The sequence below is a fragment of the Barbus barbus genome, assembly GCF_936440315.1.
Source record: "Barbus barbus genome assembly, chromosome: 25".
NCBI classification, from domain to species: domain Eukaryota; kingdom Metazoa; phylum Chordata; class Actinopteri; order Cypriniformes; family Cyprinidae; genus Barbus; species Barbus barbus.
The window spans coordinates 6,910,539-6,936,045 of NC_136753.1; the positions used below are offsets into that span (position 1 = coordinate 6,910,539).

The 25,507-nt window shown below is 37.9% G+C and overlaps 1 protein-coding gene across 4 annotated transcripts; it reads left to right on the top strand.

Moving 5' to 3' along the window:
* The first annotated feature begins 9,424 nt into the window (after positions 1 to 9,424).
* On the top strand, positions 9,425 to 22,355 carry LOC306845077 (calcitonin gene-related peptide type 1 receptor-like). 4 transcript variants are annotated; one of them, XR_013781961.1, is made up of 14 exons: positions 9,489 to 9,632; positions 13,704 to 13,802; positions 14,055 to 14,202; positions 15,419 to 15,532; positions 15,633 to 15,745; positions 15,867 to 15,958; positions 16,052 to 16,178; positions 16,288 to 16,441; positions 16,543 to 16,603; positions 17,565 to 17,631; positions 18,679 to 18,897; positions 19,967 to 20,008; positions 20,119 to 20,787; positions 21,866 to 22,355. XR_013781961.1 is itself a non-coding variant. In XM_079377637.1 (13 exons), exons 2-13 carry the CDS (start codon positions 13,752 to 13,754, stop codon positions 20,335 to 20,337), a joined length of 1,407 nt encoding a protein of 468 aa, XP_079233763.1. In that variant the 5' UTR covers positions 9,425 to 9,632; positions 13,704 to 13,751; the 3' UTR covers positions 20,338 to 21,495. The 4 variants fall into 4 exon arrangements, 2 of the variants coding, with proteins under 2 accessions (XP_079233763.1, XP_079233764.1); XR_013781962.1 differs by having other exon boundaries at positions 9,572 to 9,632; positions 13,707 to 13,802; XM_079377637.1 differs by lacking the exon at positions 21,866 to 22,355 and having other exon boundaries at positions 9,425 to 9,632; positions 20,119 to 21,495.
* The last annotated feature ends 3,152 nt before the right edge of the window (positions 22,356 to 25,507 follow it).

Here is a 25,507-nt window from a genome sequence, read left to right on the forward strand (position 1 = left end):
ACACAAGGCCTGAGGAAGCAACAAACTTGTGCTTGAATCAAACAGTTCCTTATGTTCTGACACAATTTCCTCATTGTTAGGTTACCATTTTGAAGAAAAACTGTGAAATTAAAAGTTTTAGTGAGTAGTATTTCTAATTTGTGTCATTACCTTTTGATTTTTGCTATATATCACTGTAAGTAAGAAGGGGTTTCCTACTTATTATTCAAAATGTGTTCTGCATGGACTTGCTTTCAAATTAAGCCAGCTACAACAAAGCAAGGTCATCTGCAATTTTAAATCGACTTTAATGAGGATAGTCTTGGAGGGAAAGGTGAAATTTTAATGGTAGTTAAAGGGATAGTTCACCCAAAAATTACAAAATTACCTTGTGATTTACTCACCTTATATTCAGATGAATACAATCAGAGTTATTTTTAAAAATGCCCTGGCTCTTTCAAGCTTTATGAATGGCTGTTGATATTCAATAGTCCAATAAAATACATCCATCCATCATAAAAAGTGCTCCACATGGCTCCCGGGGGGGGGTTAATAAAGGTCTTCTGAAGTGAATCGATGTATTTGTGTAAGAAAAATATCCATATTTAAAACTTTATAAATCATAATCTCTGACTTTCGTTAACTGTTGTACGCACATTCATGAGAGAGTGGCGTTCCAGCAGATGACATAGGACATTGGCGCAGTGTAGGGTAAGTAAATCATAATTTTCATTTTTGGGTGAACTATCCCTTTAAGTAAATCATATACACATAGGATGGCTTGGAGTAAATCATGGGGTAATTTTCATCTTTGGGTGAACCATCCTTTTAAGTAAATCATATAAACCTAGGATAGCTTGAGGGTGAGTAAATCATGTGATAATTTTTATTTTTGGGTGAACTTTTCCTTTAATTTCAGTTAAATCTTTGCATTGATTATTAAACAGTGACAGAACTCTGTTCTGATCAACTGGGACTCTAGGAATAAACATGTCACAAGGAAAAGATTTTGAACCTATTTAAATCTTTGTTTGAGGTTTTTTGATTGTCATCTCTTAGTGGAACAGAAATATTTTGAAGCGTGATGTTTCCTGCCTGTGATTCTGTTCCATTGACAAAGGAAAGAGTTTTGTCTCTTTTAAATAAAGACGATTCACTTTATGATTGACACCGCTAGCTTTAGTCTCACTCCCTGAACACAAGAAACAACCCCCCCCCCACCCCCCACACAAAATCAATAGAAAGCATCTATTTTTCCTTCCTCTTTTTCATTTTAGAAATTCAAAAGCCCCATTTTTCCCTGAAACTACTCATGAAAATCTCCTCATATCTAAGTGCTATATTAATGAATTTTCATCACTGCTTCAAAGAGAGTCACATGTGCTACTGCTTGTTAAAGTCCAATTCAAATAGTCCCAATTTCTATAATGTGTTATTCTTTTGGAAGAATAGGGTGACACACTCAAGAGGTTTCCTTCCAGGAACTCGAGCTGCGTCGGAACGCTAGGGGAACGTCTCCAGCGTGACCGCACTCTGAATAACATGTGCAATCTGTCCAATGGAAGGGCGAGACATCACGGGCGGGTGACATAATCGACCAGGAAGCATAAAAGCACGTGCGGTGGAACCGGCGTTTGCTTTTTGTCATTCAGCAACCGCTACTCTGTGTGTTTGTCTGTCGACCTGTGTTGTGAGTCTTATTTAGTGTTGTTTGTCCCTCACAATCACTTGAAATAAGCTCCACAATGTCTAAAAGTGCAAGCACTTGGGCGAGAGCAGATCGCATTACAGGCTGTATGTTCCTCCCTGCAAAGGTTACATCACTGCTGGGGATACACACAGTCCGTGTATGGTCTGCATGAGAGCAGAGCACGCAGAGTCAGCTCTCGAGCTTTGTGAGTGTTTGTCACTGCGTATGCTTGCTCTCGGAAGGCTCTCTTTGAGGAGTGAGCTTTCACTAGCGTTCCTCGTGGTGCCGGTCCCACTTCAGCTGAAAAAAAAAGGCGGAGCGGCGGCTGCGCTCGTGGGAATCGCAGATGGATCAGGTGGAGGGAATGAAGACGGGCGAGCCCCTATCTTCTTCCTTTCCCATCAGATCCAGCGCCCGCTCTCTGGGATCGGAAGCCCGCCCCGCGGTTTCTTCCCCCCAGAGAGAGGGCTCGACGCTCCGCCTGTCTTCCTGAAGGTGGATGTGAAGGACGTCGATGAGCAAGCTGCAGTGTTTGTACAAGCATATTATGAATGATGGCATCATTATAGCAGGGAGCTCGCGCTGTCAGCTCTAAAGAAAAGGGGCTGATTGTGCTTCTCCCCGCCGTACGATCTCGCGTATCGTGGGGATTGCAACATGGATCTGGCGGACGGGTTGGAGACAGGTTTGCCCTATCTACACCTGCATTGCCCAGATCTAGCACTCTCGCTTGGGGCTGGAAGCCCGCGGTGCAGTTCTTCCCCCTTTGAGTGAGAGCTCGCTGTTGCAGCTCGCGTTGCCGAGGCATTACGTCATTCTCATTCATATTATGAATCCTTTTCATATCAGAAGCAATGCCCGGGTGGAACAGACGGTCGCGAGCTATCTGTCCCCTGGCACGGCGTCGTCTCTGAAGGCTCCGACCTTGCCCATCAAGTTGCTGCGCACAACTTCAGCGCTGGTGGGCAAGGCTGTCTGCACACCATGGTGGTGTTACAGGTGTACCAAGCCAACGTACATGCTTAAAGAGCTAGATGAGGGAGAGGAGCTCAAATCTGTTGATCTCTGAGCTCCGTAGAACCGCTGATTTGCCTCTCCGCGCCACCAAGGAGACCGCCCGTGCATCGGCAGGTCTATGGCAGCGCTGGTGGCTGTGGAAAAACATCTGTGGTTGACCCTATCTGACATGAAGGAGAAGATAGGGTCTTCCTCATGGACGCCCCGCTTGTGCCTTCTGGCCTGTTCGACAGGTACCAGGAGACCCGTAAACAAGCGACGGCGTTCCAGCGGTTCCTCCCTCACCGATCTCTAGCCGCGTGCCAGCTCCTCATACAGAGAGGCACGAAAACAGAGCGTTGCTACTCGCACACCCCCACAGCGCGTCCGAGGTGGAAAATGCTCTGGATCGGGACCTCTAAGACTAAGCCGAATCTACAGACCGTCCTTCAGTCTGAGAGGTCCTCGAAAGAGTGCGCCAGGACGGGGTCAGTCTACTACTGGTAGCACCGTTCTAGCCGGGCCGAGTATGGTTCTCGGACCTGATTTCTCTCCTCGACGGCTCTCCATGGGAGATTCCCGTCAGGAAAGATCTCCTTTCACAGGCGGGGGGCACTATCGTCCACCCTCGCTGGAGCTGTGGAAGCTGTGGGCGTGGCCTCTGAGGAGGCACAGCTCATAGCAACCGGTCTCTCAACTGAGGTTGCTGAAACCATCCTCCAATCCAGAACTCCCTCTACGAGGAAACTGTACGCCCTGAAGTGGAAGCTCTTCACTTCATGGTGCAGAGGTTGCCAGCTCGACCCAGCTAACTGCCCGATTGGTACAGTTCTGGAGTTCGTGCAGGCCTGTTCCTCCGAAGGGTTAACCCACTCCACCCTGAGGGTCTACATGGCGGCTATCTGGCCTACCGCGCCCTTCTCGGTGGCCTCTCAGTGGGTAGGCACCCCCTAGTTACATGTTTTCTCCACAACAAAGGAACTACACCCTGAAGTGAAGTGTCACTTCATGGTGCGGAGGTTGCCAGCTCAACCCAGTCAACTGCCCGATTGGTACAGTTCTGGAGTTTGTGCAGGCCTGTTCCTCCGCAGGGTTAACTCACTCCACCCCAGCGTCGGGAACCATGGTTACATCCGTAGCCTGAGACGTTTTCAAACAGACCTGGTACAAAGCCTTTTGTAACCATTCAGGATTCAGGGGACTAAATGTAATAATTTAGGAATCTGTCCTAAATATGCATGATTATATCCACAGTCTGAAGAAACTAAAAGTGTACTTTTTTGAGAGGTAATGTGTACATGCAGGAATGTGTGTGCTAATCTGTGTATCTTTGTTTGATAATATTGTGTCTCTGCATGAATGGATATGATGATTGTTTATCATGTATTGTGTCTGATTAAAGATCAGCAGAATCAGGCTGCAACATGTGGAACACTTGTATCCTCTCTGACAGATCTGCAACGCCATGTTCCTCATATTATCAAGGCTGAGGATTTAGTGAAGGAGAAGTGCTGTTATAGTTTTTACCCCAATGAATAACTAAGAATAGGTTTTATTTATCAGTTTCTATTTTATTTATCAGTTTCGCTCTCTGGGATCGGAAGCCCGCCCCGCGGTTTCTTCCCCCCAGAGAGAGGGCTCGACGCTCCGCCTGTCTTCCTGAAGGTGGATGTGAAGGACGTCGATGAGCAAGCTGCAGTGTTTGTACAAGCATATTATGAATGATGGCATCATTATAGAAGGGAGCTCGCGCTGTCAGCTCTAAAGAAAAGGGGCTGATTGTGCTTCTCCCCGCCGTACGATCTCGCGGTTCCGGTCCGGCGAGTGAGATCGTGGGGATCGCAATATGGATCTGGCGGACGGGTTGGAGACAGGTTCGCCCTATCTACACCTGCATTGCCCAGATCTAGCACTCTCGCTTGGGGCTGGAAGCCCGCGGTGCGGTTCTTCCCCCTTTGAGTGAGAGCTCGCTGTTGCAGCTCGCGTTGCCGAGGCATTACGTCATTCTCATTCATATTATGAATCCTTTTCATATCAGAAGCAATGCCCGGGTGGAACAGACGGTCGCGAGCTATCTGTCCCCTGGCACGGCGTCGTCTCTGAAGGCTCCGACCTTGCCCATCAAGCTGCTGCGCACAACTTCAGCGCTGGTGGGCAAGGCTGTCTGCACACCATGGTGGTGTTACAGGTGTACCAAGCCAACGTACATGCTTAAAGAGCTAGATGAGGGAGAGGAGCTCAAATCTGTTGATCTCTGAGCTCCGTAGAACCGCTGATTTGCCTCTCCGCGCCACCAAGGAGACCGCCCGTGCATCGGCAGGTCTATGGCAGCGCTGGTGGCTGTGGAAAAACATCTGTGGTTGACCCTATCTGACATGAAGGAGAAGATAGGGTCTTCCTCATGGACGCCCCGCTTGTGCCTTCTGGCCTGTTCGACAGGTACCAGGAGACCCGTAAACAAGCGACGGCGTTCCAGCGGTTCCTCCCTCACCGATCTCTAGCCGCGTGCCAGCTCCTCATACAGAGAGGCACGAAAACAGAGCGTTGCTACTCGCACACCCCCACAGCGCGTCCGAGGTGGCAAATGCTCTGGATCGGGGCCTCTAAGACTAAGCCGAATCTACAGACCGTCCTTCAGTCTGAGAGGTCCTCGACCGAAAGAGTGCGCCAGGACGGGGTCAGTCTACTACTGGTAGCACCGTTCTAGCCGGGCCGAGTATGGTTCTCGGACCTGATTTCTCTCCTCGACGGCTCTCCATGGGAGATTCCCGTCAGGAGAGATCTCCTTTCACAGGCGGGGGGCACTATCGTCCACCCTCGCTGGAGCTGTGGAAGCTGTGGGCGTGGCCTCTGAGGAGGCACAGCTCATAGCAACCGGTCTCTCAACTGAGGTTGCTGAAACCATCCTCCAATCCAGAACTCCCTCTACGAGGAAACTGTACGCCCTGAAGTGGAAGCTCTTCACTTCATGGTGCGGAGGTTGCCAGCTCGACCCAGCTAACTGCCCGATTGGTACAGTTCTGGAGTTCGTGCAGGCCTGTTCCTCCGAAGGGTTAACCCACTCCACCCTGAGGGTCTACATGGCGGCTATCTGACCTACCGCGCCCTTCTCGGTGGCCTCTCAGTGGGTAGGCACCCCCTAGTTACATGTTTTCTCCACAACAAAGGAACTTCCCACACGGAAATAACCTATATAAACATATATGTTTTAATATAGGTTTTGATATATGTTTTTAATATATGTGACATATATAAAATTGGCCGTTTTCCTATAATATATGTACATATATGTACATATATGCACATATATGTACACATATATGCATACATATATGTACACATATACGTGCATACATGTACCTATATAGGTACATATATGCATGTATATATATGTGTGCATATATGCACCTATATGTTTACCTATATATTAGTAAAATTATTAAAATCCATAGCTGCTAGACAACATAAATAAAAGCCCAAAATGTCGAAATTTACATTTACATGTACATATAGGGCTTATATGTGGATATAAAGAAGCAATACAGGAGACCTATATGGCCTTTATATGCACATATATGCACCTCAATTTTGCCTATATGTGGCATATATACGCATATATGCAGCATATATATTATCATATATGTGCATATATACTGCATATAGGTTTCATATATGCGCATATATCCTCATATAGGTTCTTTCCATGTGGGTTGTACACCCTGAAGTGAAGTGTCACTTCATGGTGCGGAGATTGCCAGCTCAACCCAGTCAACTGCCCTATTGGTACAGTTCTGGAGTTTGTGCAGGCCTGTTCCTCCGCAGGGTTAACCCACTCCACCCCAGCGTCGGGAACCATGGTTACATCCGTAGCCTGAGACGTTTTCAAACAGACCTGGTACAAAGCCTTTTGTAACCATTCAGGATTCAGGGGACTAAATGTAATAATTTAGGAATCTGTCCTAAATATGCATGATTATATCCACAGTCTGAAGAAACTAAAAGTGTACTTTTTTGAGAGGTAATGTGTACATGCAGGAATGTGTGTGCTAATCTGTGTATCTTTGTTTGATAATATTGTGTCTCTGCATGAATGGATATGATGATTGTTTATCATGTATTGTGTCTGATTAAAGATCAGCAGAATTAGGCTGCAACATGTGGAACACTTGTATCCTCTCTGACAGATCTGCACGCCATGTTCCTCATATTATCAAGGCTGAGGATTTAGTGAAGGAGAAGTGCTGTTATAGTTTTTACCCCAGTGAATAACTAAGAATAGGTTTTATTTATCAGTTTCTGTATAGACACAGCGTCTCGGCTTCAAAAAATGTAATTGAAAATGTCCACTATCATTGCTCAGAAGAAAAAGTTTACTGAACATACACAGACCTTCTTGCAACAGAATAGCAAGCATGTTGAATGCATACTAAGGTATGCATTCACAATGAAACTTGTCTTTAAAAGGGTATTATAGACTTTTAATGGTAAAACGCAAAGCAAAATTATTAATGGGGTAGCAGCATAACAACATATTAAATCTTTATTTAGGCCAATTAATTAATAAAACATCTTTAAAATTTAAAACATATTCGACAACTTGCCCCAGCTATAATCTGCTAAATGCAACTATAAGGCATGAAGATATGAAGTTTTTGTATATTATATATTGCTATATATTACATGTCACAAAGCTAGCCCCAGTAGTTTGTAAACAACAACCATACTGTGAGTCTTTGGCTGACTGTTTAGCTCCCTCTAGTGATTTTTACACATAAATAACATTGTAACAATTTGCTTTAAATGCAAAAATGGAACGTGGATTCATTATTTCCATCTATTCTCCATTCACCATCTTTAGAAGATTCTATGTGATATTTTATCTGAGATCCGCATATACTGACTCCATGCTATAACATGTACAAGCAGCTGCCTCAGACACTAAAATCGTAAAGAAATGGCTTACTCGTTCTCATTAAAGTTTGACATGTGGGACAACAGCCGTGCTTGCATTTATCAGCAGAAGGATGATTTGCATATCCTGTCCTTTTGGGAAAACAAAGCGGCTGTGGGAGTACCCACCTGTCAGTCAGGATGATTGACATTATCTCAATAAGCATTTTATGATGCACGGATTGAATAATTTCACATCTTCCCAAAAAGGAAATGGAAAGATCAAGGGTATACTCAGCTTCTCCCAGCCCCCTCAGTCCTTCCTACTCAAATAAACCACTGTCACTGAAGAGACAATATTGTATTCTTTACTGTACATGGCAAAATGTGTTAGAAAAGAGAGAAATCATTCCTGTCAAATTCACTTTCTTGGGAGAGTCAATGTTCATAACACTATAACTTTGAAAACATGTCTGTTTCCATCGGTATATTAAGAAATACCTCCCATTTTATCTGCGAGGAATGATTATCTTAATTTAGTGTTGCAGCCAAAGAAGCCACAGGTTATGTCTGTTTTATTAGTAATTCATTCCAGGGTCCTCGTTGTGTGTGTTAATTTCTATAATTGAGGTATCAATAAATGTTGGAAACCTATAAATGTTAATAGAAATAACAAGGAATTTAAATGTATAGTCACACACCACCTTTCATACCCAGGTTTTAATATTTTATGAATATTATGCTGAAATAAATGAGAAGTACTTTACATTTTCACACTTGTCATTTCCATGCAGTTTCCACAGATGAATTATAATCCTTCAATGTTCTAAAAGTCTTCATTAAAATTCTGACATCCATTTTCTCATCAAGACAGACATAAAGTGCAGATCACAGGGCCAGCAATAGCAAAGGTAGTACAAGGACAGTGAAGACCAGTCACATCACAGACTCACAAGTGGATCAGATTAAAACGAGCAGTATCCAAACATTGCCATTTAACTGCAAATTATTATACTTGTCAATATTTAATTACATGTTTCATGTTATGTAGGCTATATCTTGTCAAATTAAATGTCCAATTACAACTCTGTGACGACAAGTCATCTCTGATGATGCCCTTGTCCCATTCAGCTTTTCTACTACATTCTTTTGAATGTTTAAGAATTGTACTGAACTAAGGTAAATTACTTTAAAACCCATTATAGAGAGAGAGAGCTTTGCCAGAGCAATGAAATTCATTTGCACACTACATTTAAGTAATATTTAGTTTTCAAAGTTCTCATTTAGAGCAGCCCTGCAGTATAAATAAAATAATAATAAAAAAATAGCCTAACTAAAACTCTATTTTCATATTGCCGGAGGGGACTGTTGCGTATTTTTAATTAAATAGATCATTTTAGTCACCTAGAGACACGTTTTACACCCTATGCAAATGAGTTGGAAAGTTTGACCACCAATGGAAGCAATAGACATTTATGACATCACTGGTAGTTATTTTTGCATTTTGTCCCTTTCAGTAGTCCTACTAAAACACGAGGAGGCGCTATAGCAGTAGCCATAGTTTATTTCCACAAATCACACGACTAGTTCCATATGGTCGTGCTACAAATATTATAACTACTGTGTATGTAGCCTTTTGTTTTTCATCATTTAAAATGACTTTTATGTGTTTTCTTTGATTTTATAATATAGCCACTTCTAAAAGATTTAGTCTTATATGACCTAAATCATAACTAAATCAGACACATGATTGGATAACTTAGCCTATATAATTGGGTGATCTGTTTATGTATTCGTTCATCCTTTCATTATTTTATTTTACATTAGACTTTCCTTTAGATTGAATATGGGCACGGTCTAATCAAAGTCGCATTTAAATGGTGTCAGCGAGGCTGGAGACGGGACAAGACGCTTGCAGTGTAACGGGACACTCAGATGAGCTGTGTGAGGTCACAGGAAACCCGTTACACACTCCTTTGCTGCTTCAGGGGCCTCAACTCATCACTGAGCACATCTCTCAGTACACACTACACACTACGTACTGCCGCAGCGGAGAACACAAGACCGAGATAACGAGGTAAGAGCGAGAATTTCTTCCGACGCTTATTTCTCGAGCTTGGTTTCTAAGTAAACTCACTGCTAAGTAAACTTTACTACATCCTGCTGTGCCATATTGCTCAGAACTGAAATAGAAAACTTATTTCAATCTCTTTCTTTTTTTTAAAGCAGGCTAATTAAATTCTGTTCATTCTATTACTTGCTGTTAGAGTGATGAGTATCTCTAAATTTGATGCTAATTAATTTTTCTTGTCATTCAAGAACCTTTAAAACTCGAAAGGATCCTGTACCGACTTAGAGCACTTTTTTTTGTAGTAAAGACTGACAGTTATTGATCTAAGTTTGACTGAAATGTTTACATTTACACAACAACATTAGCCTATATAAAAATAAAAAGGTGAGTTTACATGAGAAACTGATGTTATTGCTTAATATGTCATATATCTGCCAATATTTGGCCATTTTAAGGTTATTATCATTATACAGTAACTGTACCCAACTTTCCAGAATCTTAACAACAGCCTTGTTGCTGCAAATTTTCTTTTTCTATTTTTTTTTTTTAACTATTATTAAATATTGTGGAAAAGGCAAAAATTTACTGCAATTAAATTATAATTGGCGGTATCACTGTCCTGCTGACGCACTAGATGCCACTAAAAAAGAAAAACACTTATCAGCTGACCACTAATTAACAGTGATGTCTTTTAGTTGAACATTGAGGTTTGTAGTCGTGTTCTGAATAATAAATCTCTTGAACACTTTACACATTAAATAGTTTTAAAGATGACGTGTTTTTAAGTCACAAAAGTCATTTAGATGGGTTCTGATCAATCATATTAATCATATTTTGACTTGTATTGAAACTTGACATACAATTGTTATTTAAATGTTGACAGATTTCACATTACATTTTAAGGACTTACATTTGTTATTACTGTTAATATGAAACGTGTACACACAAGCAAAACCTTTAAAAAAAGGCATGAGATTTCAGCTTTTGAATGAGTGATTTCAGTTGAACAGTCTAACAGTTATCTCTCTGAGTTTGCACATCATTTCCGCTGAATAAAACTTTATGCTGTGTCACTTTAAGATAAATCCTTATGAGTGAAGAGTGGAAAAATTTGGTGTTATATTCATGGGTGTTTCCTAAACGGACATGAGTTAAACTAACTGTCAGTGGGCTTCCTGATTTAAGATCTGGAGAGTGGCTTTTTGCAACCAGGCCCAGTAGAGAGAGAGAGAGTGACAGGATCGAGAGAAAGGGAGGGAGGGAATAGGTGGGAGGGTTTGGGTATGAGAGAGAGGGGTCTCTGGGAAAGTCACATCTATAAACCACTCGTTTAGCTTCACAGGAAGGGCAAAAAGTTATCATGTTTTAGCCCTCTGTTTTTCCACCAAATGCTGGGGTCATCCAATCATCCAAAATGTCTAGGAAAACACTTTATTTTCACATTCCTATTCGAATGACATCTAAGTGATTTATGCTCACCGCCAACACCTGAATGGCCAGATTTATAGCTGTTTTTCCTCTTTTTAAGTAGTTTTATGGAATGTTTTTGTATTTCTTTCATCACATCACTGTTTTAATGTAGATTTATTGTAAACGCAGTCATCAAGAAAATGTTCAGCCGATAAAGAAATGCTTTTCATCAAAGCACACTTAGTACATTCATGCTGATAATTCATAGTTTCCCAGTCGTCTTTCTTTTTTTAACATATCTTGAGTAACCCTTACTATAACTTCTGCATTTCTTTCTGAACTTTAGCTTTTAGTATTCAATGTACAAAGAAGACAATATTGCTACTCTGATATCTTGGTATATCTTGGGCACCTGATAAATTACATGGATATCAAGAGGTACAAATTAATCTGTACTGTGAAATGGCATGAATTTTGCATAAATATTCAATACAAATATTATATGTAGTATCTCAATAAACGGCTGTCTGTTTATCTCGAATGAAGCACTGAGAATGGATCTGTCAGGGTTTGGCGCTTACAGGACTGAGTTCTTGCATTCAAATAAATGCTGATGACCCAGAGACACATAAATTCTATATTGACGGTGATTTACATTGCTTAGGCGAATAATAAAGGTTACAGCCGATGCAATTCACTAGTGTTTTCAAACAGCTTTCCAGAACACTGTCTGACTGGACAAAGATCTGACCCCAAACTCTTGCCATAGTTTGCACAAATGTTGCTATGTTGAGCTGGCTGGGATGTTCAAATCAAGCAATGTACCACAATGTGTACACTCTTTAGTAATGTATTTGACCAATGTCTCAAAGTTATCTCTACGTATTAGGAGAGAGTAACACTGAAAATTACACTTAGATGTGTTGTATAAGAGCTGTTTTCAGTCCTGGTCCTGGGGGCCAGTGGCACTGTCTTTTTTACAGAATCTGACACACTGGATACTGTAGAAAGACATTCACTGAGCCTGCAAATAAAGCAGTTCTGGCCTGTGCAATAAATCTATACTTACTATTTCAGACAGAAATAGTTTATGAAGTCTCTGTGTCATTTTGAAGTGAAATTTGTAGCTGTTCTGGACAGAAAATTAGGCATACTTCAGCAACAGTTAAAAATGCATGAAATCATTGCATTTAGATTAGATTACATCAAATCAAGTGACATTCTAAACAAAACATTTCACAACATGCTTTCAATGAGAAACAGATATACAGCTCAAAATTCTTTCTTTTTGTTTGGTTGTCAAACATTTTATAACAGTTTATGAGGTTACTCTGGTTGGACACCAACTGGTCAACTTGAGGAGAATATACATTTTAATCAAAAATTGCTAAATGGCTAACAAATGGTCTAAAAATGGCTCAGAAAAAGTGAAGTTAAAAGGAAGCTCTAGAATAAATCTCATCATTTGTTCACAGGTGCCATTTGCTTTGATAGCTTTTTTCTTAATCCATGTATAATTCATGACATTGTGGTTTAATTCAGTGGGTTCCCAAATTTATATATTTTTTATGATATCAGAGTGTGGCTTCAAACAAACAGAACATGCATATGCCTGATGCACTCATTCCTTCTCAAGTAATTCAGTTTCATGTTTTTAAATCAGATAGAGCAATGTGAACTCTATATATAATACATTTATCATTACTTATGAAGCAAAGTACAGGTATTATTACAGTAGTACAAGATAAAGAAGTCTCATACAGAAATTTCTCGACAAATATTTCCTATCCAAATGGAAGTTATAAAAAAAAACACACGTTTGCTAATTCACTTTGTCTGGACTTCTGGGAAGCATGTTCATTTTTGAGACTAAAGACAAATCCAAATGGATAATTTTCCACATATGAGTCTAGTCATGTGGTTTCTGGTCCCCATCCAAGCAGGAAATGTTTGGAGGCCGAACAAAAGAATCACATGACGTTTCAGCCCCTTGGCCATGGCCATACCGACAGGTATTAATTTAAAAAGGAAATAACAACAGAATCAAGGCAGATGTTAAAGATGTTTTGGAATGCTTTGATAGTTCTATATGGAACACCATAAAAAGAATAAACCGGGGTTGTGTATAATCAAACTGTAGTCTAGGATGTCATAAAACACTAGCATGTAAAAATAGTGAATACTTTTTTTGCAAGCAACTTTATTGTGGCTAAAACTGATCTTCCTATGCTTTGAAACTGATTTATGATGTTATCTATATCAAGCGAGCCAAAACAGGCACGGTGAACCGTGTAATGCATGTTTAATGATGCCTTCTTGCCTTTTGTGGCGTTTATCGGCGCCCTGATGGACTGAACTTTCATGTAAAGCAGGCTTTGATTCTACTCTCTTTTCCAACTTCACAACAGCACTGTTACCGCACTCCTGGGAGCGACAATAGGTCGACAGTTCACCTGGCTCCAATGGCTTGTTTTCTTGGAACTGGGAATTTACTGTCAGCTTGACAAAAATAACCATCAGAAATCCTTTAGGGAAATCCCTAATTTCATGTTTTCGTTGTAGCTCACCTACACTCTTTGTTTAACAGTTAACCTAAATCTATTAGCAAAGTGTCTGGTCATCGCTCAATACTTTTAATGTAAAACAGATTACTCTGTTTGTTTTCAGCAGAAGCATTCAGATCATTTGGATACACGAAAGCCAAACACTGGAACCATGTTTGGATGCTGGATTACCTCATTTCTCTTTCTGTCGGCAACCTCTGAGGTATTTGTTGGTCATAAACAATTTTATACAAAAGTTATACACAGATTTATATAATTTTATTGGGTTAACTTGCTAGCTAGCTATTTCTTGTCAAATAACTCATCCCTGACTCAAGTGTAATGAAGCAAACAGAAATTTGAGTGTGCATCTGCAACTATTATGGATTTTCAAAGGTCCCGTATCTGCCATTTTTGACATTCATCATCTAATGTCATTGTTGATCTCTCTTTTGTTTTTCATATCTTTGAATAGTTTTTTGTGGTGGTCCTCTCAGAAAACAACACTGGAGGTATGGCACAAAAGAAAGGCCATGAAATGGACTTCACTCGTCACAATATTTTAACCGCCCAGTTTGAATGTTACCAGAAGATTATGAAAGACACTAATCACAACAGAACAGGTGAGCGGTTCATATTTCACAAAGATTCTTGACTCTGAGCTATAAACTACACCTCAGTTAGTCTTTAACTTGGATGCTCTTAAGATTAGGGGGCATGGACTGAAATTGGATGATGTTTTGTCACATCATCCTGGAACTCACTATGTGAGCAGATGATTAATTGGAAACATTTTGTTGGATGTGTCCTACTACAACATGCATTTGTTCATCTACAGAAGCTCAACATCAGCTGTCTGGCCTCTGAATTAAGATTCATTGCTGTCTACAAGGCACAAGTTACAATTGAAGGATGGTGATTAAAGCTTGACAAAGCAAAGCGGATGTTCTGTAACAGCTGTTAAAAGCTGTTTGGCAAAGACCCTCAAAACTGAGGATCCATTTGCAACTCACTAGAAAGATACAACATTTATAGAGTGCAACAGTGTCCTGTCCACCCACATTTTCTGGACATGGTTTCTATTCATTTTTCCCATTGGGATTTAAAAAAAAAAAGTCTTCATGAAAGAGCCACAAACCAGTGCAGCTTGCTACAAGGTGAATTACAGCATTACAAACTTTGAATGAAGCAAAAAAGGATTTGAAAAAAGACTTTGAACCTCTAATGAATTTAATGAGGTGAAGAACTACAATCACATTGCAGATGATCAAAGTGTGTGTTTTTATAAACAATATACTTTACATTTATTGCAAAATATGCATACATTTACAAATATTGAAGTAGTTGAGAGTGTGGTGTTACATGGGAGTGGGTGTTTTCTGCTGAGAACGTTTGGCGCGATTTGCTCACCTCGACTCTCTTATTGGTGGATTTTTATTTTACAGCATCATGGGTAATGTAGTTTACACCAGGAAATATCGCTGTTAAACTCGATTCTTTGAAATATAGGTTGAAATAATGCAAATTGATAGCTTATATAAAACCATATTCCATTGACAACCTCAGAGATCACAGTAAAGTATATCTGTCTCTAAGGGTCAAGTTATTGTTAAAAATAACTTTACCCATGGAGAAAATGAATGGAATATTTACTTCCGGAATCTAACTGCGCTCGATATGCAGATTTATTGTTATTATTGATAAAAGATCTTTACTGGCCGATTGCCAAATGTAGACACCAAATACTAAGACCTGTTTTACATGCATGGTTTAAGAAAGACCAAGCCTACAAGATCCAAGTCCTTATGTTATTAATAACTGCATATAACTCTATTGCAGATGTCTCTATGTGTAAACGGACCTGGGATGGATGGATGTGCTGGGACGATTTGGAAGCAGGAGTCACTTCAGCTCAGCACTGTCCAGGCTACTTTAGTGATTTTGACACCTCAGGTGAGTCACACGTTAGATTTTCTTTTTTTCTTGCCTATTGAATGAAGGTTACTTAATACTTCATCTAAAAGGCTGACTAATCCAAATTGTGTTTTATCAGAAATGGCAACGAAGATTTGTACTGATTCAGGCCATTGGTTCGTTCACCCAGAGAGTAACAGAACATGGACAAATTACACGGACTGTAAGCATAAGTCTAATGAACACAAAAGGGTGAGCTCTAATTTAGAACTACAGTGGTCCATTCTATCTTCAAAATTCACACACTTTGCTTCACATAAATTTAGCTTTTGTTCATATGGTTAGTTTTGTACATCCATCCTCTTTTTTTCAGACAGCACTTAATCTCTACTACTTGGCTTTGATTGGTCATGGATTGTCGCTGATATCTTTGTTTACTTCTCTGGGAATATTTTTCTATTTTAAGTAAGTAATGTGGAAAAACCTTGCTGCCATATCATGTAAACGTACCTCCCTTTCTACCCAATCTAATATAGTTTGCTGTTTTCTTCCACTCAGGAGCTTAAGTTGTCAAAGAATAACTCTGCACAAGAATCTGTTCTTCTCTTTTGTGCTGAACTCGGTTATAACCATCATCTTTTTCACTTGTGTTGCAAACAACCAAGAAGTAACACAAGCCAACCCAGTAAGTGTAAAAAAAGAATAGCGGGCTCTCGTGTCACGAACAATATGACCAGGAATGTGTATTAAGACATTGATTTCACATTTATGTTTTTGTTTTGATTTTCTCCCAGGTGAGCTGTAAAGTGTCCGTGTTCATCCACCATTATCTCATGGGCTGTAACTACTTCTGGATGTTGTGTGAGGGAATCTACCTGCACACACTCATTGTGGTGGCAGTGTTTGCTGAGAAACAGCACCTCATGTGGTATTACCTCCTAGGATGGGGTACGTTTTTAAAATTGCCTTGCTAAAATGCACCCAAAATAAAGCGTATTTCTGATTTCTTCTCACATTTAATGATTTTATTCTTTTCAAATGTTTTCCAGGCTTCCCGTTAATACCTGCATTTATCCATGCAATATCCCGAAGTTATTACTACAATGACAAGTGAGTTAAATCGAATAGGATTTGAAGAATTCTGGCCCTGCTTAATGATTCCGGTTCTATAATGATTCCAATAATATTTCTTTTGAGGAAGCATCCCTCCTCCTCATGCTTATTTTTTCACTTTTAACCATATTATTTTGAAAGCTTATTTTAATGTTATATATTAATGTTGAATGTTAAATATACAGTGTATATATACACTACCAAATATTTTTTAATTAATACGTTTTTTTAAAGAAGTCTTTTCGAAGGCATCTCCTAAGGGCTGCATGTATTTGGTGAAAACAGTAAAAACTGTAATATTGTTAAATATGATTAAAATTTAAAATAACAGTTTTCTATTTTAATACTTAAAAATTGAATTTATTTCTATGATGGCAAAGCCGAATTTTTAGCAACCATTAATTCAGTCTTTATTTTAATATGCTGATTTAATGCTCAGGATTTATTATTATTAATGTTGAAAACAGTTGTTTAATATTTTGTGTAAACTGTGATACACTACCATTCAAAGGTCTTTGGTAATTAAATGGATATTTAAATTAATATAAAAAAAGAGAAGCCAATTTTGTTCATCAAAGAAGCATTTAAATTGATCAAAAGTGATAGTAAATACATTTATAATGTTTAAAAAAAATGATTTTCAACATTGATAATTACTGTTTTTACTGTATTTTTGATTAAATAAATGCAGCCCTGGTGAGAATTAGAGATTTCTTTAATTCAACATTAAAAATGATTAATTATTCCGAACTTTTTACCCTAAATGTATATTTCAGTGTTATGTTCAGTTCATTCCAGGCTTCTGTCAGGACACAGGAATACAGTGACCAGGCAAAGGCTCTGTAGAACATCTTGTGAAATCATAGCAGTGTCGTCACTGAACATTTAATAAAGTGTTCATACGTTCATTGGTTCTGCTTTCCGTAAATCTGACCATTTCTTACGCTTTTGTCCACAGCTGTTGGATAAGCTCGAACACTTCTCTGCTCTACATTATTCATGGTCCCATCTGTGCAGCCCTGTTGGTAAGTCTGTTTTTCTTTTTCTAGTATTTCATTTTCTCACACTTTATCTCTCTTGGTTATCTCGTACCCACCCTTGGAAATGTATATATATATCTGCACGATCTTAATTTTAAAAAATCAGCTTAAGCTCTGGCAGTTTTAATCAAAGTGCCGTGTTCTCTTTGTTGTTTGTGTTGAGGTCAGTTCTGATTAGGAATGAATTTCAATGCAGCCCATAAAAAGCATGTAATGAACACATGCTCAGTACCAAATTAATCTTGGACTGACTTCTGTAGTGCTGCAATTGCCAGTTTAAAGCTGATTTTTTTTGCCATTATAAAAAGTTATTGCTGTTTACAAGAATATTTATACTTTCAGAATTGGTTGAAGACAAATATCCAACCAATACTCACAGGAAAACGCAACCGTTTTACGAGGTGGCAATTTCATTTGTATGATGTGATATTGTGAATCATACAAAAATGTAGGATTTTTAGAAAAAAAGTAAGCATTAGGTTCCACCTCTACTGGGATGTAAGCAAAATGTACGAAAACGTATCGATAAAATCATACAAATTCATATTAATTAGCCAAAAGTCGCTAAAAAACTATAAAATAGTGACAAATGGCCAATATCACAATCGCAATGCAATAACCGATTCTTAAACTATTTGGTCCACCACCAGTCTTGAATATACGATTATATCTGTGGCTGTTTAAATGACAATTTACAGGTATTTTGATAGCCTTGTATATCTGAATACGTCTTTCCAGGTAACATAACATAATCCAAACTTTAGAATTTACCTTTTAGTCCATAATTGAATGTACAGTGGGGACCAAAAGACATTTTTTATTAAAACATGTTAATAAAAAGAAAGTTTTTCAAAAAATGTTTCTTTACAAAACTTTACTAGTTTTGCTTTAGAGGTAATGCGGTGCATTCCTTTTTCTTTTTCTTTCTTTCTTTCTTTCTTTCTTTCTTTCTTTCTTTCTTTCTTTCTTTCTTTCTTTCTTTCTTTCTCTGTCTGTATAGTTGATTTTTTTTTCTCTGCTTGGTTTCTATAGGTTAACCTCTTCTTCCTTTTAAACATTGTGAGAGTGTTGATCACTAAGCTGAAGGTGACCCACCAGGCAGAATCCAGTCTGTACATGAGGGCCGTCAGGGCCACCTTAATCCTGGTACCTCTGCTGGGCATTCAGTACTTACTGCTGCCCTACAAACCCGATGGACGGCTCGCCTCCGAGATATTTATACACACAATGAACATACTTTTGCATTTCCAGGTAAGTGTTGTTGTCAACAGGAAAAGTATCAATTTATTATAAAAATTTAAACGGCAAAGAAAAAAATCACCTTGGACTATCTATTAACATAGATATTTGAAACTTTAATTAATTAATGTTTAAATATGTTGTTAAATGTAACAATAAAATAAGTAAATAAGTCATTAAAACCTAATGTTTATATGCATCTTGCATTAAATTGCAAAGACCTACATTATCAACATTAAATTAAACCAACAGCATTTTTTAATCACTTGGCGAATGAAAAAAGAAATACAATTTGTAAATACTTTATAAAAAATGCATATTTAATACATTTAAATTATAATAAAAAATGTAATCTTGAGTCTATTAAATCTAATTTAAACCTTTAAATCTTATTTTATTTAAATTGTATTTAAATGAGTGTTGTCAAATCAAATAATCATGATTAATCGCATCCAAAATATACAAATAAACACACATATATATATTTATGAAATATTTACATGTATATATGTATTCATAATTAGATATAATTTATATTATACATAAATATATATTACAAATATTTTTATAAATATATGCATGTATGTGTGTGTGTGTGTGTGTGTGTGTGTATACATATATATATATATATATATATATATATATATATATATATATATATATATATATATATATATATATATATACATAACGATTAATCGCATCCGAAATAAAGGTTTTTGTTTAGATAATATATGTGTGTATACTGTGTATAATTGCAATACTAGTATTGCCCAGCACTAATATATACAAATAAATATACACAGTACACACATATATTATGTAAACACAAACTTTTATTTTGGATGCGATTAATCACGATTAATCGATTTGACACCACTCATTTAAATCTATTGTCTACATTTTTGGTTAATATGAAAAGTAATTTTTTATATTTAAAATTTTTAATTAACCCATTAATAATTATTTTCTTTTTCATTTTATAATTTAATGGCACTCACATATTGGTTTACACTAGAAAAAAAACTGTAACTTTGAAGCTTATACTTTTTTTTTCTTGTTTTTTTTTTTTTTTACACAGGGCCTTTTGGTTGCCACTATATTTTGCTTTTTCAATAGCGAGGTAAGCAATTTCAATGCATTCATAAATGTTAATGTTTTCCTTACATGTAGATCAAAACATACAGATATTTGTCATTATACTTACTATCTGTCTGTATTTTGTTTGTTTAGGTGCAAGGTGTATTACGAAGGCACTGGAACCAGTACCGCATCCAGTTTGGCAGCACATTTGCGAACACAGAGGCCCTGCGTTCTGCATCCTACACGGCCTCCTCCATGACGGAGGTCCATCGATGTTACAGCATCGACAGCCACATGGAGACTCTAAACGGAAAGAGTTTTCACAATCTGGAGACCACCATTCTCCGATCAGACAACCTGTACATGTGAGAGACTCTAATTCTTTGACCTTCGGGAGAACAGCCTCATGGAGAGGACCACTGACTGAGATGTGTGTGAGAAGAGGCCTACTGGACATATATCTGGTTACTTTGGACTACAGACACCCAGGAGCCTTTGCTGTTCTGTAGAGGCCTTAGTTTTCTCATGTTTATGGATGGGAACTGGAGAAAATACTGTATTTTATATGGAATATTAAACCGTGAACTTTTTCCTTGATGATCCAGTGGAACACTTTGGAGAACATCACACAGTGTCGGTCTGTGTTCACAGTATGGAGGTGTTCAATGGGCTAAACTATGAACTTAGGATCACACCCTAATGAAGCTTTTTTCTTTATGGCACTGTGTTGTTTTAGTAAAGGTTAAGCCACACTGATGCATTCGATGATGGATTCCACATCTATGGATCTATGGAATATTCTGGCTCAAAGAACCTGTAGTAGAAGAAAGGAATAAACAATTAAAGGGATGAAATCACTATGACGTGATTCCAGAAGATACTGATGACCTTGTCCTGCTCTTTTTGTTCATCCTGAGTTTCATCTTGTTATCAGTTATGTGATTAGTTTTATGTGAAACTTTTTATCCACATACAGGGCAATATTGACAATATATTCTATGTATGCAAAATGTTTTATTGTCTCTTAGGAGTACTGAATTTTTATATATACATGTATATATATATATACATACTTTGATTTAAAAAAAAAAAATTGAATAGAGTTACTGTCATCACAATCTAGAGTCACTGTCAACATACATTCCCCTGCTAAAAGACTAGCAGGCCATGGATAAATTAGATGAACCAGTCTGGACTAGCATGTAAATTCTTTCTGGCCTTTTCGGCAGGGTTATCTTATTTACTTTTGATTCATCGAAATGTCTGTCTTAAACTAATTTATCTGTAGTTCATATGAATCTCAGTATAAGTGAGTCTTGTTCAAGGGCAAGTTACATTAGAACACGTGGGTTTACAGTTTTTGGAGATCTACAGATCTTCAAACAGAGATGAGATCTCTATCTGTGTCTCTATGTCTGGAACATACAGATGCGTTTGGCGCTTTTTTCACTGTTGTGTTTCTTAAAACATTTTATGTGCACATGCTGGATAAATAAACATTCATATTTTGAGATGTAAATGCACTTCTAAGTATGTGTCGTATGCATGTTTTCATTTGTATTTGCACTTTATTGGAATCAATCTTTCAATGAAGAACTTTTAACCTCCGTAATGAACATTTAACATTCACGGAAGCTTTCCATTGCACAAAATGATATTTATAGTGGAAAAGGTTTCTTTAGATTATTAAAATATTCTTTACAGTGAGAAAACATTCTCCTTTTAAAGGTATAGCTCGCACAGATATCAAAATTCTGTCATTGTTCACTCACCCTCAAGTTGTTTTCAAACCTGCATGAGTTTCTTTCTTCTGTTGAACACAAAAGAAGATATTTCGAAGAATGTGGCCATAACCAAACAGTTGGCCACAGCTATTGACGTTTTTTGTTTTCAACAGAAGAAAGAAACTCAAGTTTGGAACAACTTGAGGGTGAGTAAAATTATGACAATGTAAATTTTTGGGTGAACTATCCCTTTAAGAACAGTTCATGGAAAGGTTCTTTAGGGAACTCAAAATGGTTCTTTGAAATCACTGTGAAAACACTATTTTTAAGATTATTCTAATGTTTTACATTTAAAAACTGACATTACCGATTAGTAATAATGACACTTGATACAATTCAGACATACAACCAATTCATTTTGAAAAAAACATTGTCACTGTATGTTTTCTGATGGAAGTATGAGCACTTCAAGAGCAAATACAAGTTTAATCATCTTGAAATTATCTGAAAAAAGTGAATAAGACCAGCATGAATGTTCACGTGTTGTTGAAGTCAGTTACTGTAACTGGAGAGATTTAATCTCAAATTATTTCCTGTTTATCTGTCAATTAGCTCTGTTCCTGTTTATTCTCCAGCTTCCACTATAAACAATCCTATTCATTTACATAAGAGTCTATTCTTTGTGATAAAGCTGCATGTTAGTCATAAGGAACATAATATGCATTCAATGTCACAAACGTGATCGAGATATTATTAAAGTAACAAAGATGGCGGCTGTTTTCCTGCAGTGAGCACATTTCCCACTGGAATACTGATGTTTTTAAATATGTTCTGTTAAAGGCAGCAGATTACTAAAGATACTGTTGGAGGTCACTTCACAAAGGCATATGTGAGTGCTCCAACAGGATGTGTAGCTTCCTCACTAATACACACATACAAGCATGCACACACACTGTGGAAAAAAAAAAGTTGCAGAAGCAAACAGCATGCAGCTGACATGTGTCTCTGCCTCTGGGAAAAGCACAGGAAGACGCCTCGGATTTGGTGCTGCCACATACTACGGGGTCTCACTTTCTCTCTAAATGTGTGTGTGTCAAACACACGTTATGTAAAATCTGCAGTTATCAACGTTCGTGGAGATTGATGTTCTGTGATTGTTTGCATTGGTTCCATATGTGGTGTAGGGGCCCAGAGGGAAAAACCCTCCCTTGTCATCAGCTCTACTCTCAGCAGATGAATTGCACGCAATTTTTCAACCCTAAAAAAAATAGTTAATATATTTTTTGGCATGTAAATGAATCATTTTAAATGAATTGTTGGGGGAAAAGATCAAAGACAATCTTAAAAACTACAATAGAAATGGCTTTTCTTTGTTTGCCCTACTGAAAAAAAAAAAAACCCTGCTTAAAATATCCTGAGCTGGTTTTCTGGTTTAAAAAGGTGTCACAGCCTGGCTCTAGCTGGTCTCTGAAATAGGTTTAGTTTTGTGGCAAGCTAATCTCTCAGCTTGACCCGCTAAAAGTGCCTAGGGTGTCCATTCGTATCTGTGAAGAGATATATAGGCTACAAAGTTCTGGCATGAAAATCTAGATGGCGCAGTCCAATATATCTATTTCAATATGACATAATGACATCATTATCACATGTCACAGCTGATTGGTTCTCTTCTGTATTGGTAGTCAATGAGCTCGCTGCTCAACAGTCATGTACTTGGCTAGTGTTTGCTGTAGCAGTAGCAGCGAACTTCAGAAACCCTCCACCTTCCCCAGCTCCACCTGTATAGATCTGCTACAGCTACAGGGTGATTCATGTATGCTATGGGGGTTATTCATATATGTTCTATGTGCAGCAGCAATATTTCTTACATACTCACAGCAGCATGTTGTGGATGTATTGGTAGTAGTGAGTCTCGGTACTTGCTCAGCCGCAGATGCAGCGTAGCAGATCTATTCCACGAAGACCATAGACATTAACATTGTCATGTACTGTACATTACCATGCCATACACATGAGAGTTGTCATGACAGAAATTAGCATTTTGCTAAGCTAATGTCGCACACAAATGTTGTGTGGCATTATTAAAGGAAAAAATTTTCATTTAACCAAGGTATATTTTAATTTTGCTGCCTAAAACTACAGCCACATGTACCGTTGTTCACCAAATTTTCACAGGCCAAATCCAGTCATTTCAATAGGAATCCATGCAACTGGAAATTTCACACAAAAGATTTACCCATGCAAAATTCACAAAAGGCTCAGGTTGTTCAATCAGATTCACTGCTTTTACCAAAAGAAATCTGCTTTGTTTGAAAGTGACTTCTGTGTGAACTCCGCTTCATAAAGCACTACATTATTGACAACAGACACTGGATCTTTTTGATCATGAATGGGATCACACCTTAACATCTGGAACAGCCTTTCTTTCAAGAATGACTAAAATGTTTTCTACAGTAGTTAGGTAGCTCTGGTGCAGCTTTATTTTGGAATTTGATTATTGGAGTCTCTCTCTTGCCTCATGTGCAAAATAATAACGTCATAATCCAAATAAAGATAGAGTAGACATAAACTAGCTGTTCGTAATCTAGTCCCTATCAGCACAGATAAGCTGTTGTTTTCCATTCTTTAATCAAACCTTTTGGCAGAGAACATCACTTCCCTTTTCTATAATTGTACTGTGTGCACTTCTGCACCCATCCCACATTCACAGACATCTCTGACTCTTTGAGAACTCTCTGGTTTCACTGGGCCAACAGTCTTAGACTTACTGAGAGCTTTTAAAAATTATTTACTGATTTATTGTAATGTTCTCATTCTGAGAGACTTCCAAACATTGTGATCCAAATACTAGAAAATGTCTTGTTAAAACCACAAACAATCATTGTCATAACAATCCAGCACAGTCTGGTTTTCTTATTTCCATTAAACTGACTTGTTTCCTTCAATATGTGAGCTGTTAGATTATTATTATTATTTATAGTTTCACTGGAATTGTTCAAATATTTGTGGTATCATTTTTTCAGACCAACACTGTGAATCCATTCTTGCTGGTCTGAGCAGCAGGATAATACTGCATTCATAAAGAGTACAATAGTGACATATTCTGAAATTCCCTTTGTGTTTTTATTACTCATTATTCATGAATGATTGAGTAATTGTGAGGATAAAAGTGATATGACAAAAATAAACCACAGACAGGTAAGTTAAGCCAAAAGTTGCTGAAGATAGTGATCTTCCTCTGATTGTGTGTGCTTACTGGCAGTCTGCTCTGTTTTCAAAGAGCACTGATTACTAAACACCCACCTCATTGTTTGCTTAAGAGGATTTAAAAGTGGTCAAGTTTCCTGCTGCTTTCTCAGTATTAATTAATTAATTTGTGGTCCATGCGCTGAAGCACTGTGCATTTCCCATGAACCTTGAACAAGGTACACTAAAGGCTTTCATCTTTTAGAACTTTACATGTATAATATATGGGAAACCAGGGCAATGTGTCACAAAGGCTTTATCTCACTTAGTGAAAAGCCAAATAATACAAATGTGTGTGTGTGTGTGTGTGTGTGTGTGTGTGTGTGTGTGTGTGTGTATAGGCTATATACCATGTTAAATTGGGGAAAAATATGTGTTTTTCAAAGTTTTAATTTTGTAAAATTGTATATGTTGTATAATGTTATGTTTATATATATATATATATATATATATATATATATATATATATATATATATATATATATATATATATATATATACTGTATATATATATATATATATATATATATATATGTTAATATATGTTGGCCAAACAAGTTTATACAATTATT

Bases quoted from the DNA above. Each gene is read 5' to 3' on its own strand.
- LOC306845077 (XM_079377637.1), top strand. From the start codon at position 13,752: ATGTTTGGATGCTGGATTACCTCATTTCTCTTTCTGTCGGCAACCTCT. The intron at 13,803-14,054 runs GTATTTGTTGGT...ATCTTTGAATAG, and splicing joins TTCTGTCGGCAACCTCTGAG to TTTTTTGTGGTGGTCCTCTC. The intron at 15,959-16,051 runs GTAAGTAATGTG...TCTTCCACTCAG, and splicing joins GGAATATTTTTCTATTTTAA to GAGCTTAAGTTGTCAAAGAA.